At 48.9% G+C, this 12,811-nt stretch overlaps 3 protein-coding genes across 3 annotated transcripts; 1 reads left to right on the forward strand and 2 right to left on the reverse strand.

Moving 5' to 3' along the window:
* Window positions 1–293: 293 nt before the first annotated feature.
* LHYA1_G008139 (uncharacterized protein) lies at window positions 294–1,184 on the reverse strand (the record flags this gene model as incomplete). The annotated part of the gene is made up of 1 exon (XM_031153059.1): window positions 294–1,184. A coding segment is annotated over one exon (891 nt), but the record flags the coding sequence as incomplete, so codon positions are not given.
* A 1,473-nt stretch (window positions 1,185–2,657) lies between these two features.
* Window positions 2,658–4,657, reverse strand: LHYA1_G008140 (uncharacterized protein; the record flags this gene model as incomplete). The annotated part of the gene is made up of 3 exons (XM_031153060.1): window positions 2,658–3,987; window positions 4,042–4,096; window positions 4,225–4,657. 3 exons carry the CDS (start codon window positions 4,655–4,657, stop codon window positions 2,658–2,660), a joined length of 1,818 nt encoding a protein of 605 aa, XP_031002390.1.
* Window positions 4,658–11,857: 7,200 nt separating this feature from the next.
* DCI1 (Delta(3,5)-Delta(2,4)-dienoyl-CoA isomerase, peroxisomal) lies at window positions 11,858–12,811 on the forward strand (the record flags this gene model as incomplete). Its single annotated transcript, XM_031153061.1, has 1 exon — window positions 11,858–12,811. The coding sequence occupies one exon, from the start codon at window positions 11,858–11,860 to the stop codon at window positions 12,809–12,811; it is 954 nt and encodes a 317-aa protein (XP_031002389.1).

Consider the following 12,811-nt stretch of genomic DNA (forward strand, 5'->3'; position numbering starts at 1 on the left):
GGAGGCATTCGTTATAGATTTCAAGATGTGCTGTACTTCAGGTATCGATCGCGAGTCATTTGGTATTGTTCGAAATAGTTATATTTACAGAGCTAGTATCTGTTGAGCGAGTCAAATCTTACCTATGCAGAACTCATAATCTCCACCTTTGCTTTTGAGGTACTTTTTGGCATACTCAATGTTGAACGACAAGTGAGATATGCTGGTCCCTCTACACAAAGGCCTCGACCGTGGGCGAAAACTGAATTCTTCCGACCTTAAACTACTGCTTCACTCAGTCCCAACACCCATACCCCCAAACCCTCTCTATAAACCCCCCAATAATCCTTCTCCCCACCCTTCCCCCTAAACAACTGTGCATGATGAGCATCCTCAACCAACATCCTCTCCACCCTCCACCCCCTCTCCTCCGCCACCCCAGCAAACGCCTCCACATGCCTCCAATCAATCGCCAAATCCTCCTTACTATACACAAACCCCCTCACAGTCTCCCTATCCACCAACTCCGTACTATTAAGCCCCTCCGTAGGCCCCCACACCAACTCCCTCATAACCCACACCGGCAGCCAATTCACCAGCACATAAACACACGCCGTGCTCACCAAAACAACCAGCATATACGGCAGCCAAACCAGCCAGCTAAACTTCTTCGCCCCCATCCCAAGCGCATACATATCCCTACGAAACTGGGGGATCCCCGGCGCTGAATCCGAAACCACTGCTTTTGCCGGGAGTGCATTTCCCGTCGCCGCACGATACACGGCCGCGATTCCATACAAGCGCTTCATACCCCCATTGCTCACGGCGTGCACGAGCAACCGCTCGTTAGTCTGGGGTCGTGCTAGGAGGGCTGTGACGGCGGGGCTGACGTCTGAGCGGCGTTTGGCCTCGCTGTCGAGCATGAACTGCGCGGTGGTGATGCTGACGAGAATAATGCGGGCGTGCGGGAAGCGTGTGCTGTACCAGGTGGCGTAGTACTGGACGTGTTTGGAGGAGGCGTTCATCCAGGAGCAGAAGAGGATGGTTGTTGGTGCTGTGGGAGAGGCAGGGGCAGTACTGGAAGAAGAGCTGGGACTCGGAGGCTCGTAGAGACGGACGGCTTTGGAGAGGCGGGTAAATGATGAAAGGGGTTTGGTGGGGGGCGGAGGGGTGGGATTGGCTGTTGAGTCTGTTCTTAAAGGCATGATTGATGTGATTTTGTCTTTGAAATATATGGTGTAGAAATGTACTGTATCTCAAGCAAGGTAACCGACTAGTCTCAGCTTGGGAACTGTTGAAGACAATCGAAACACTCTTTTGAGAAGTCACTCACTCACTCACGAGCTCTCCTAATCAAAAACCAAATACTTGAAAAGAGCAATCCAGTCATTCTTGAAGGGACTTCCCTCCTTTTCATTAACGCCTTGAAGACCAAATCCTCGCCTTTTTGTAAGCCTGACTGACAGTCCCACCAAAAGCCCACTACTTAGTGTACGTAAATAGATAGAATTCTCCGAGCCTAGGTCTTTACCCTAGTATAGATCCTCAAACCCACCAAATAACATCTATCATAAAGTGCGACTTCCAAGTTAAAAAGCCCATAATCCTCGAATCCTCGCTCTGTAACTGGTGCACGATACACCTGTACATATTTACATCGTAAAAACCGCGCGCGACTAGACTTAAAAAAGAGAAGACGAGCATCAGGAGTAGCGCAGCATACACAACTCATAAACCGTTGAGAGCGGACTCTTCTTGTAACGGCCGTTTCGTGGACGCAAAGAAGCTTCAAGCCGAGTACTCGTACAATGTTAGATCAAAAATGGGCTGAGGATGATTAGTGAACATTCCGAATGTTTGACCGACGCACGTACGGCGACTCAACAATTTATGAAAGCAGCTGATACCTCGGGCCACGGCTAGTGTCTACGCTTGCCTTGTATTGCAAAGTTGCCGTAGATGGCTGGCAATGGCAGTAGGATGCGATGCGATTGGCGGAAACGCTTGGATCAAATTGCGCCCCTACTCGTAGAGTAGAGCTTTACACAAGCAGCCTCGAAAAGGATGTTATTACATCGACCTTCCACGACATCATTCCACATATATTTTGAAATGCTATTGTAAAGTATAGGAACTATATCTGCATTCGAAATTAGACTTGAACTATGGATGCTCTGCTCTGCTCCGCATGCGGTCAAAGAAGGTTCTCGACTCCCAAGTGAGAGATGCAAGCATTTTATTTTGAAAGATTTGCAGCAAGAAAGCAAGCGGCATAAATGCTGACTCAAGAGGGAACATTTAAGATTTCTTTCCAGTCAAACCCAGCCATCAAATTGAAGTTTGAATTTCTCGTGAAGTGATCAAAAGAGAGATCGAGATCGAACTGCCATTGTTCAAATATAAACTTGGGAGATCGTCGTACCGTCAATCGAATGAATAACCATACGGGTTAGATGCAACGAATTCCGTCTGCAATGCATGCCGCAAATGTATTTCATACCCAAAACGCCTCCGTCTAACACGAACGACGCAAGCCCAATACAGAAACACAAACGGGGTATAGTGAGAGACAAAGAAGGGTATCATCCTGTATGTATCATGAAATCCTCCAAACAAACCCAACGCCTTCCTCCAAGGAACAAACAACAAGCACAGCATTATCCTTCATCAACTCCGACCTACACCTGGTCCAAAGGCTTCACGGGATCTCCAAATGGATTCTCATGCCCAATACTATCCTCGCTCGGACGTCTGTAGTTCGCCGCTCTCACACCCCCAATCTCCTTGTCGAGGCTAGAATGCTTCCCACCTCCACCGGTCTTCGCAGCCTCATTCAGCTCCCAGCTTCCCACTCGCTCGTGTCTGATGACACTTGCGCCCGCTCCCGCTCCCCCCTTCAATCTTAAATCAGTGTCACTAGCAAGTTTTTCCGCGCCCTTGAAGCCCCCGATCCCACTGCCGCTTCTCCGCACGACACCTAGGTCCCCAGCGTTGGTATTCGGTTTTCGCTCGCGGTAATCGACACGGAAGCCAAACAAGCACAGAACAATCCCGGCAATGATGCCCACGGCAAGAGTGACAGCGGCTCCCACAACACCAGCAATGGCTGGCGAGAGACTGTTCTTGTGGGCGGTACTGCTGGTGGTTTCCTGGTCGGTGGATTCCGAGGTATTCGTTTCGATAGCCTCGCAGAACATATTGACAGCGCCGCAAGACGTACACCAATCCTCGATTTTATAGAGAGCGATATCCGACATGCCGTCCACGAAGTCCGTCCAGCTCATGTCGTTTTCCTCGTTTCCTCGGCCAAAAAGAGAATACTGCGTCAGCGAGTGCTCGGTGTCTGTACTATTTGTACCATTGCGGAAGAAGAATCGCACGAAGAGCTCATCTAGGGTAGGAAAAGATTCGGAAGTGTTCAGTCCTGTGGGATTGGAGAAGAGTTCAAAGGCCATGACGGAACCGTGTTGTGGGAGAGAGTTGAATGCTTCGGCTGCAGGACCTGTACTGAGGCCTGAGAGCGCGAAGAAGGAGAGGAATGGTTCGTAGGAGCCAAACATGAGGGTCAATTTGTCGGATACTCCGTCTGATGCAATATTAGTGGCGAGCTGCTGGATGACCTTTGAGGCCATCGTTTGACCGGCAATTGAGCTGATATACGATCCGCTGGTTGGCGTATTGTATGACCACTGTTGCTCCGAGGCTAGGCTATAAAGCCTATCAAGATCGGAAGGGGCGAGAGAATTATAGACCGTCTGATTGTGATAGTTCTGGTAAAGGGCATACTCATAAAGGTCCCACGCATTGTCATAGTTGACGCTGTCGGATTGAAGGCCACTAAAAACGGATTGCGCGAGTTCTCCATAGAAATCTTCATTTGCTACAGTTCTGGAAACCGAATCAGATGATACAAGCATATTGTACTGCTCATTCGAATAGTTCGTGCAGTTGATATTGCCAGCTAGCCTATAAGCACGCATTAGAACAGTTTTCTTCCGGTCCTTAGGCCTGAAATTTGACCTGCTACAATAGTAATGCAACGAGAGACTAGGAGTTGCTCACCAAATGTAATTGAAATCCAACAAGCTCAGGCTCGCAATATTGGGATACTGATAGCCTAAATACCAAGATCTGGAGTTAGTTGTGCTTCTTTGAAAAGACATTTAGAGTAGAGTGTGGGGTATGATTTGGAAGAAGGATAATACCCCCCTGGCTAGGGAGTTTCGCTTGATGAAGTTGACTTACCATTTAGCGGAAACTGCTCTAGCGTTCCATTCCCCATAATGCTCTCCTCATCCACAACCTCAGTTGCCGTACTTCTGGGTGGATACAGGCCCTGCATAAAAGCCAGTGCACTTGCAGTGATATACTCATCGGTTGTGGACAGGACAGACATCTGACCATTATCAATCTCATTCTCTTGCAGCCCATCAATTGGGTAGCTGCCGGTGATGCTACTATTTGAAGGGCTACTGATGTACCGATCGCGGATCGTCTGTCCAGCTTGGAGAAGCTGGTTTGCGCCGAGCGGGGTCAGGTTGTAAGGACCATCGTGCAGCGCGGGGATTTTCTCTCCATGGTAGGTGAAGATGACTGATCCCCAGGTTATTTCATCGTTCCCTTTTACAAGAGCTGCGGCTGACAGTGAGAGGTAGGCGGTGAGGAGGAGGGAGGCCATGGTTGCGTTTAGTTAGATGTGAGATAGCCTCATCGCCAACTTGGCAAGTGGGGTGAGAGAAGGGAGGTAGAGCTTTGAGAGTGTAGACGCGACAGAATAGAGGGATAGAGAGACAGAGAGAAAGAAGAGAGAAGAGAGAAGAAGGAGAAGATAAGAAGGGAGAGAGAGGCAGTAATAATAGCCAGCTCCGATGGTGTAGAATCATTTCTCACTCAGCTTGCGCGACCGAGACCCTAGGTACAGTACCCTACCTACCTAGATACGGTACGATAGCTAAAGTGCTTGCAGCCCCTCTACATGGAGGAGGGGAGGCTAAACTTTGCCCGTCATAGACATCTGCACGTAGTCACATGAAAAGCGATGGCCATTGGACCAGACAAGTCCCTTTGAGCGCCACAGACACAGGAACCATGGTGGGATGTACCGCCAAGCCCTGCAGTCGTCCTTGTGATGCTGCGCTGCTACTACTGTACTGTACAGTATCACAGCTCTTATCGTCTTATCGCCTATCGACTATCGATTACGCCGCCAAGCCCCCCCCCCCCCCGTCCGTCCGTTTGCAGAGATCATACTGTAATGACCCCGCGGCGAGCTTCTTGAATCGTGGGTGGCTGGGGAGGTTGGGCGTGGCCGTGACGTGGGGCTGAAGTAAGGTGCGGGAAAACATGAACAAGACAAGTCCCTAAGTACCTAGGTAATCTTACCTAGCTATGATGATGGAACATTTCGAGGAAACAATGTCAATCGTGAAGATGCCCTAGGAAAAGCCGCTTGTTTCGATATCCTACCCTGCCAAATCCTGTGTAGCTTGATTCTTTTTTGTACTCGAGTACTGCGGATGATTGATACACGCCACAAGGATCATCTCAATTTGTACCCCAAATGTCATTGTTGATTTACATGTTTTTTTTTTTTAATTCTGGCAGAAGCAAATGCTATGGGTAGTTATGTACATAGTAAATTCATATCGCCGATAATCGATTCCATTATACCTCAATTATTTCTTTCAACCAAACAGCGCGTCTCCAAGACGGATGGAGACACTCTTGCATTGAGTATAATTTGATAGAGCAGCTTCTCCTAACTCTCGTCCGATACCAGATTCCTTGAAGCCTCCAAAAGGAATTTGGTGGTGCAGCATGTTGTAGCTGTTGACCCAGACGGTACCGGCCTTGATATTGTTTGCGACGCGGAGGGCAGTGTTGAGGTTGGTGGTGTGGACAGCGGCGGCAAGCCCATAGGTGGAGTTGTTGCCAGTGGCAATGATTTCCTCCTCGGTCTCGAACTTCGCGATGGAGCAGACAGGTCCGAAGATTTCCTCTTGCATGATCTTCATGTCTTCTGTGACATTGGAGAAGATAGTGGGTTGAATGAAGTATCCCTTGTCACCGTGACGCTCACCACCGGTAACGACCGTCGCACCTTCCTTCTTACCTTCCGAGATGTAACCCATGATGCGGTCAAATTGGAGTTGAGAGACTTGTGGGCCCTGGAAAGTGTCGGCAGCAAATGGGTCACCGACCTTGTTGGCGACTGCACGAGCCTTGAACCGCTCGACGAATTTGTCGTAGATACCTGACTGAACGTAGACACGGGAACCAGCGCAGCAGCATTGGCCGTGGTTGAAGAAGATACCGAAGTTGACCCACGAGATGGCGTTCTCAATATCAGCATCGTTAAAGACGATGTTTGGAGACTTTCCTCGAGCTCGAGAGTAACTTTCTTTAAATTGGACCCAGCAGCTGCCTTCATGATTTGACGGCCAACAACAGTGGAGCCGGTGAAAGCAATCTTGTCAACGTCCATGTGGGACGATAGAGCAGCACCGGCAATTTTACCGAAACCAGAGATGATGTTGATGACTCCTGGAGGGAAACCAGCCTCTTTGATGAAGCTAGCAGCAACGAGACCAGAGAGAGGTGTTTGCTCAGCGGTCTTGATAACAACAACATTACCGGTGGCAATGGCAGGACCGATCTTCCATGCCCACATGAGCAATGGGAAGTTCCATGGAATGATCTGACCGCAAACACCAATCTGTATAGGCAATTAGCTTGAAAGTTTCGCGCAACTGAGAATTCTAAAACGTACGGGTTCTTGTCTAGTATATGTAAAGGTATCGGGATTTGTGTCGATGACCTTGCCCTCAATCTTATCGGCCCAGCCACCATAGTATCTCAAACAGCCAGCAACCGAACCAACGTCAGCCTTTGCCATCCCAATAGCCTTTCCGTTGTCGAGCGACTCGACGGCGGCAAGGAGGTCGGCATTCTTTTCGATGAGGTTTGCGAGGTTGACTAGCATTTTGCCGCGATCCTCTGGGGTCACCTTGTGCCAGACCGTCTCGTATGCCTTTCGTGCAGCAGCTACCGCAATATCGACATCCTTTTCTGTGGCTTCTGAGACGGAGCAGATAACTTCCTCTGTCGATGGGTTGATGGTCTCGAAGGTCTTGCCGTCGACACTTTTGATAAACTCGTTGTTGATGAATCTATAGAAGTGTGGCGGATATCAGCGGCGGCCACACAACAGGTGGAGTGCGGGGTAATGGGGAGAATTGCTGCGACTTACAAACCAGTAGGTTGCTCATATTTGCCCGTGGAGGGCGTGTGGACTTGAACTGAAGTCATTTTGATGGTAGTATGGAGTGGATGTGTCTTGAAGAACGTGATTGTTTGTTGGTGTTGCGCGGATTGCGAGTTTTGATGGATGGATGATGGATGGAGTGGAAGGGAGATGAAAGGTGTGGGGAGGAGGAAGAGGTGGAGGAGGGAGCGGGGAAGTTGACTTGAAGTACTGTTTGCAAGCGGAAGGTACGACACACAATCTCGGCTTTTAGGAGTGGTGAGTGACCAAAGATGTATGGCTGCGTTGCATATTTCACAGCCTGGCGGGTTCGTGCAAGGAGGTGGTCCTAGAAATGAGGGGTTCAACAAGCACCCAGACTCCACACTTACAACGGCACTTGACTAAACTGGCTATGCATTCACACTAAGAGCCTCGAATTAGTTCTAGTAAGGTCTAAAAGTGTACCAGGTTGATATGAAGCCTGATGAAGGGACCAAAGGCTGCACGGTATTGATTTCGTCCGGCCGGGTATTGAAGCATGGCCATCCACAGGTCCGCGCCATGGCTGGACTACCTAGGTAGGTACCTTACCTTACCTAGGTAATCCTGTCCTCCTACTAGCTAGCTACTTCGTACCGAAGTATAACCTGCTGCACTCTGACTTTGGCCCTCGTTATTCGTGACCCACCAGACCCGACGGCAATTTGACCTCCACTCGGTCGAACCAGTAGAATTTCATCTAAATGCGAGAGAAAATCCCATCGTCCTCGGTAGGCTTTGGAAGGTGGATGCGAAAGCATCATCGGCAATCCGGGCGAAAGACTGGCGAGGAGGTGATGTGCATACAGTAACACAAATGCTATCAAGTACCTTGGTAGTCGTGAAATATGGAGGTACAGTAGACCATCGGCGATAAGCCTTTACCATCTTTCATCTTTCGGATATTAGAATCTTAGCCCGCAGCGGCAGGGTTGGGATTGACAGAAATTCCACCGCAAGATCCAGCTCAAGCTTCAAAATCCTACACGGTGGTGTTCCGCTTTCCCTCTACAATACTTCCTAAGTTCCTATTCGACGGCCAAGCACTTCCGTTCCTCCAGATCTCCATGAAGAGTAATCTCTTCCGACGCCACTTCTCCTTTACCCCTCCGCACCCTCTAGATCCGCGTCTATGGAACTTTATTATTGCTGACGCCTCCCCGCGCCCGAGGGCGCGCTGCTATCCGGATCACCGAAGGTTCAGCTTTGTGGGGAAACGTGGCCCTGATGGTCTAAAATTCTAGTCACGAGTCTAGCAATGGACCAACGGGGAAAATCAAACATCTCGGCTAACCTGCTGAGTAATGGAGATCCGCAACCATTCCTCGAATTTCCAGCGGGATCCCAACTTCATTGCCTCCATGGGAGACACCGCGTTCAAGCAGCACGAGAAGTCCTATCCCCAAGAGACAGCTGGTGGACGGTAGATCTCTACCTTGCAGGTGTGTGCATCCATGAGACGCGGCTCAGTCCTGACTGAAAACATTCGTAGACGCCGACCATAAGCTTAAAGCTGCCTTGATCGAGGAATATGCAAACGAGAAGCCGCCAACTGCTGGCGAGATTTAATGTAAAATACATAAGTATGGGCGCGAGCGGGACGTGTACTCCGAAAAGAGGTGGTGGGCTCGTCTATCAAAACATGAGACGCGGTGTCTCACCGAGCTGTTTCGTCGTCCAGAGCTCACGGCGGCATTCGATGATCTTTTAGGTATACCTGGGCTATGGGATGGGATGAGGATTAGCAAGCTAAACAAGATGATTAGTATGAGGTGCGATGAGGTGAGTCTCCATCGACCGGCATATATGGCTTACTTATAGTACGAATAGGAAGTCTTATCCTATCTTACACATATTAAAGATGTCTGGTCGCAGCTCCTCAATCATAACAGAAAAACGATGCAAATGGTTGACAGCGCTACGGTAAGGGCCTTGGAGCTTAAGGCCCCTAAATATTCCAAATTAGACGCTCAGGAGCTCCATGGCCAGCTGGTCAGCGGCCAGATATTTGCTGCCTGTAGCCCGCAGGACCTTGATATAATTTGGAACGTGTTGCGCAATGTCCCCCGGACTCATCCCATCTCTCTTTACCTTCTTTGCCGATCTCAACTACCTACAAGCCTGCGCAGGTAGCATGAGGCGTCTGGTTGAGCCAACTGCCAGAAACGCCATGCATATGGCCTTGGATAACCAATTCATTGGGCGCTCGGATGATTGGGATATAGGGTATCGACATCTATGGCTTTACGCAATGCAGAACTACCCTAGCTTGCCTGCACAATCGAAGAAAAACATGGGAAGGCAGAAACGCCTGGCAAAAGCGAGAACCACAAAGCCAGAGAGGTCGTCTTATCCGACTTCGCTGCTCTTGCTGATCGGTCGGGTTTTCATTCTGAACAGATCTCTGCGTTGAAGCAACGATCCTCCGATAGGGAGATCGCACGTACTGCCTTATCAAATGCGCGCAGACCAGACCGCTACCAGTATACTGACCATACCCCCGAGTCTCACATTGACCAGATCGTAGGGCTTTTTGCAACTGCGACACCCCTTTTGGTAGAGCAAATGTGTGTCCCCTTTGTTAGCGATGACCCTAACGCTTCAGGGAGTAGATGTGGCTTCCCAGATGACCAGGCTCATACGTGGGATGCCAAATCTCTCCCTATATCTAACCTTCATGTGGAGATAGACGGACAAGGCGAAACCATAACGTCGCTTTTTATACGCAGATCTGTTTATTTTGCATTCTTCGGTAGACCAAACGATATTCATGCTCCTTCTAACCCGTTATCTCCCCGAGATTATAGTGTTAGGGAAGCGGAACCCTCCTCTCACTCAACAATCCCCTTCAACTCACTTTAGACGCCCATTCTATCTAGGACATACAGTGACGAGACAATAGGAGGTAAATATATTATAGTAATAAGTACTATACAGAAGTTGAGTTTAGTTTCTCCTGCCCAGCCGCTGCTCTTTTCGCAGCAGCCGGGAATAGGGCCCATCCATTACTCGCCACAACACCCGTCTCACCAACAAGTTCGTTTTCGATATTAATAACATCTTGTTGATTCTCCAGCATGGTGGCGTTTGTGGAGCACTGCACATTACAATCATCGCCATAAATCACATGGCTCATGCCCACCACCTTAACCGCAACCTCCATACCAGTCTTCGCTGTCGCCGCTGTATCCACATAAAGACTGTTTAGAGTTTTCTCAATTTCAGCTTTCGTTAGATTCAGGGGATTCGGGACCCAGCTCTCAGCGCCCAGCAGGGCAAGCCGACCAGCTAGGACGGGTAATGCTCCACCACAGTGTGCGAAGACAAATATAATATCGGGATATCTCCGAAATACACCGCGGTACATCATGTCCACTGCAACACGCGCGGTTTCAAAAGCAACATCAATCAAAGGGCTTGGGCGGCCATCCGTCCCGTTTGCACCTGCGTTTGGATGTACGTGACATACAGCTTTCCGCGCATTTAAAACTTCGAATACCGGATCGAGAGAAGGATCGCTGAGCAACACGCCATTGTATATGGTTGGAAGGGCATATCCGTCGTTTGGTATGGCAAAACTATCACCGCGCTTGATCTCTGACAAGGCTAGCGAGACGTTATCAGTAGGTAACGCCAGCAGAAGCCCGAAGCGAGACGGATATTGGGTAACGACGTTGGCGCCGAAATCGTTGGCTGTTTGGAGTGTGGCATGATCCCTTGAGATGTAGGAAAGCATTTGCATTGATATCTGGGCTTCGTCGAGGTATGGTAGCGTGTCCTTTGCAGAGAATGTCCACGGACCAGAGACCAGGAAGTTTATACTGTGGAAGGCTTCCACTTGTGCTTGGGCCGCTGCTGGACTGCTAAAGGGAAGCGTGAAGTGCCCATGGATATCGAGCCATCCTTTAGGGTTGAGTGCCATCGCAACAGTTGGAAGCAGACTGGATAGAAGACAAACGCATGAAAACGCAGCGTATGGGAGATAAGGAAGCATGTCTACACAACGAGTAATAATTTAGAAAAATATTCTATGTACTTTTAGATTATCAGAATGTCTATTTAGCTTCGACACTTTTACTGGAGAGCATGTTCTCTGGGTGAAATACGCGGTGCTGTGGTAAATCCCTCATGCTGGCATGTGGTCAGATTTCTAAGCATGTCAGATCTTTATCCTTACACTGACTGCATTGCATGACGCAGTCACACCTCGTAAATTGAAGATTTGTTTCCTCTCCTAGCATGTACCCAAACAATTTCTAACCTCTATTTTATGGAAATGATGCAGCGCCTTTTCAGAGCCCCACCCCGCAGTCATGGCGGGGGTACGCGGCCTTCATGACAACACTTTCAACAAATTCCGCGAGCCGTTCTTTCTTCACACGTTTGCTTTCTCGGGAATTGGCATATCTCCCATGGCTTGGAGTCAAGCTAGCCTCATAATGGTGAAGCCCAAGGTGTAGAGTAAAGAAGTCAAATACTCTCTACTAAAGCCGGAAGTGCGCCAATGGAATACTTCGTTCTATTTGAAGCAGCCTGTAATAACCTTTGCCAACTTTTCTAAAACATACCGACGTTTCTGTCCTATTCCTGAGAATGCTCTTCTTTCTGACACTTTTATCGCCTTTGCTCTCATCTTCAGTGGTGAATGCCATTGCGACGGCCTCCTACTCGCCCATTAGCCGTCGTGATATCTCAACCCACGGCACTCTGACCTTCACTTATCCATCACAAAATATCACTCGGGCAACTATCAACAATGGACCTGTCAACTTTGTTGATAGACTTTTCATCGATGACATCCTCGAATTCCTCACCCCCTTGCAGAATGTCACGTCTTCTACCCCGAAAATTGTTATTTTTGACTCCTCAAATCCGGATTTTTATCTCGGCCACATCGACATGACTTCTCTTCAAGTTCCCATTACAACAGCAAAGAAACAGATGGGCGCCGACTACGTCAAGTTCGCCGACCTATTTCAAAGTATTACGACTACAATCTTCATCGCTGAGATCAACGGCCGCGCTTTCGGTGCTGGCAATGAACTTATAGCACAGATGGACATGCGATTTGTAGGTCCTGGTGCGCGAACTGGCTCTTTTGAAGAAGTTCTTGGGCTTGTCGCTGGTGGAGGTGGACAGACATTCTTGGGCTCTCTCCTAGGAAAGGCAAAGGCACTAGAGTATCTCCTTTCCGCCAAAACGTTTGATGGACCAACCGGCGAAACTTTGGGTCTTTTCAACAAATATTACGACGACCCAACTCAGCTTACACAAGGGGTACTGCAACTGGCACAACGAATTGCTAGATTTCCCCTTGTATCGATCAATCAAACGAAATCTGTGCTGTCCTATCTTAACCCCCCAAGCGATGCTTCCAAGCTGGATTTTCAGGCTTTTTATGATATCGAGCAGTTTCCTGAGGAGCAATCCAATATACGTAAATTTTTGCAATTGAGTGGGAATCAGACAGCAGGGAAATTTGAGTTAGGCTTAGGGGAGAGTGTCTTGGGAATATATGGTTTATGGAATGGGGCTATTACTCCATGA

This window comes from Lachnellula hyalina (assembly GCF_007821495.1).
Source record: "Lachnellula hyalina strain CBS 185.66 chromosome Unknown contig00171, whole genome shotgun sequence".
In the NCBI taxonomy this organism is placed as follows: domain Eukaryota; kingdom Fungi; phylum Ascomycota; class Leotiomycetes; order Helotiales; family Lachnaceae; genus Lachnellula; species Lachnellula hyalina.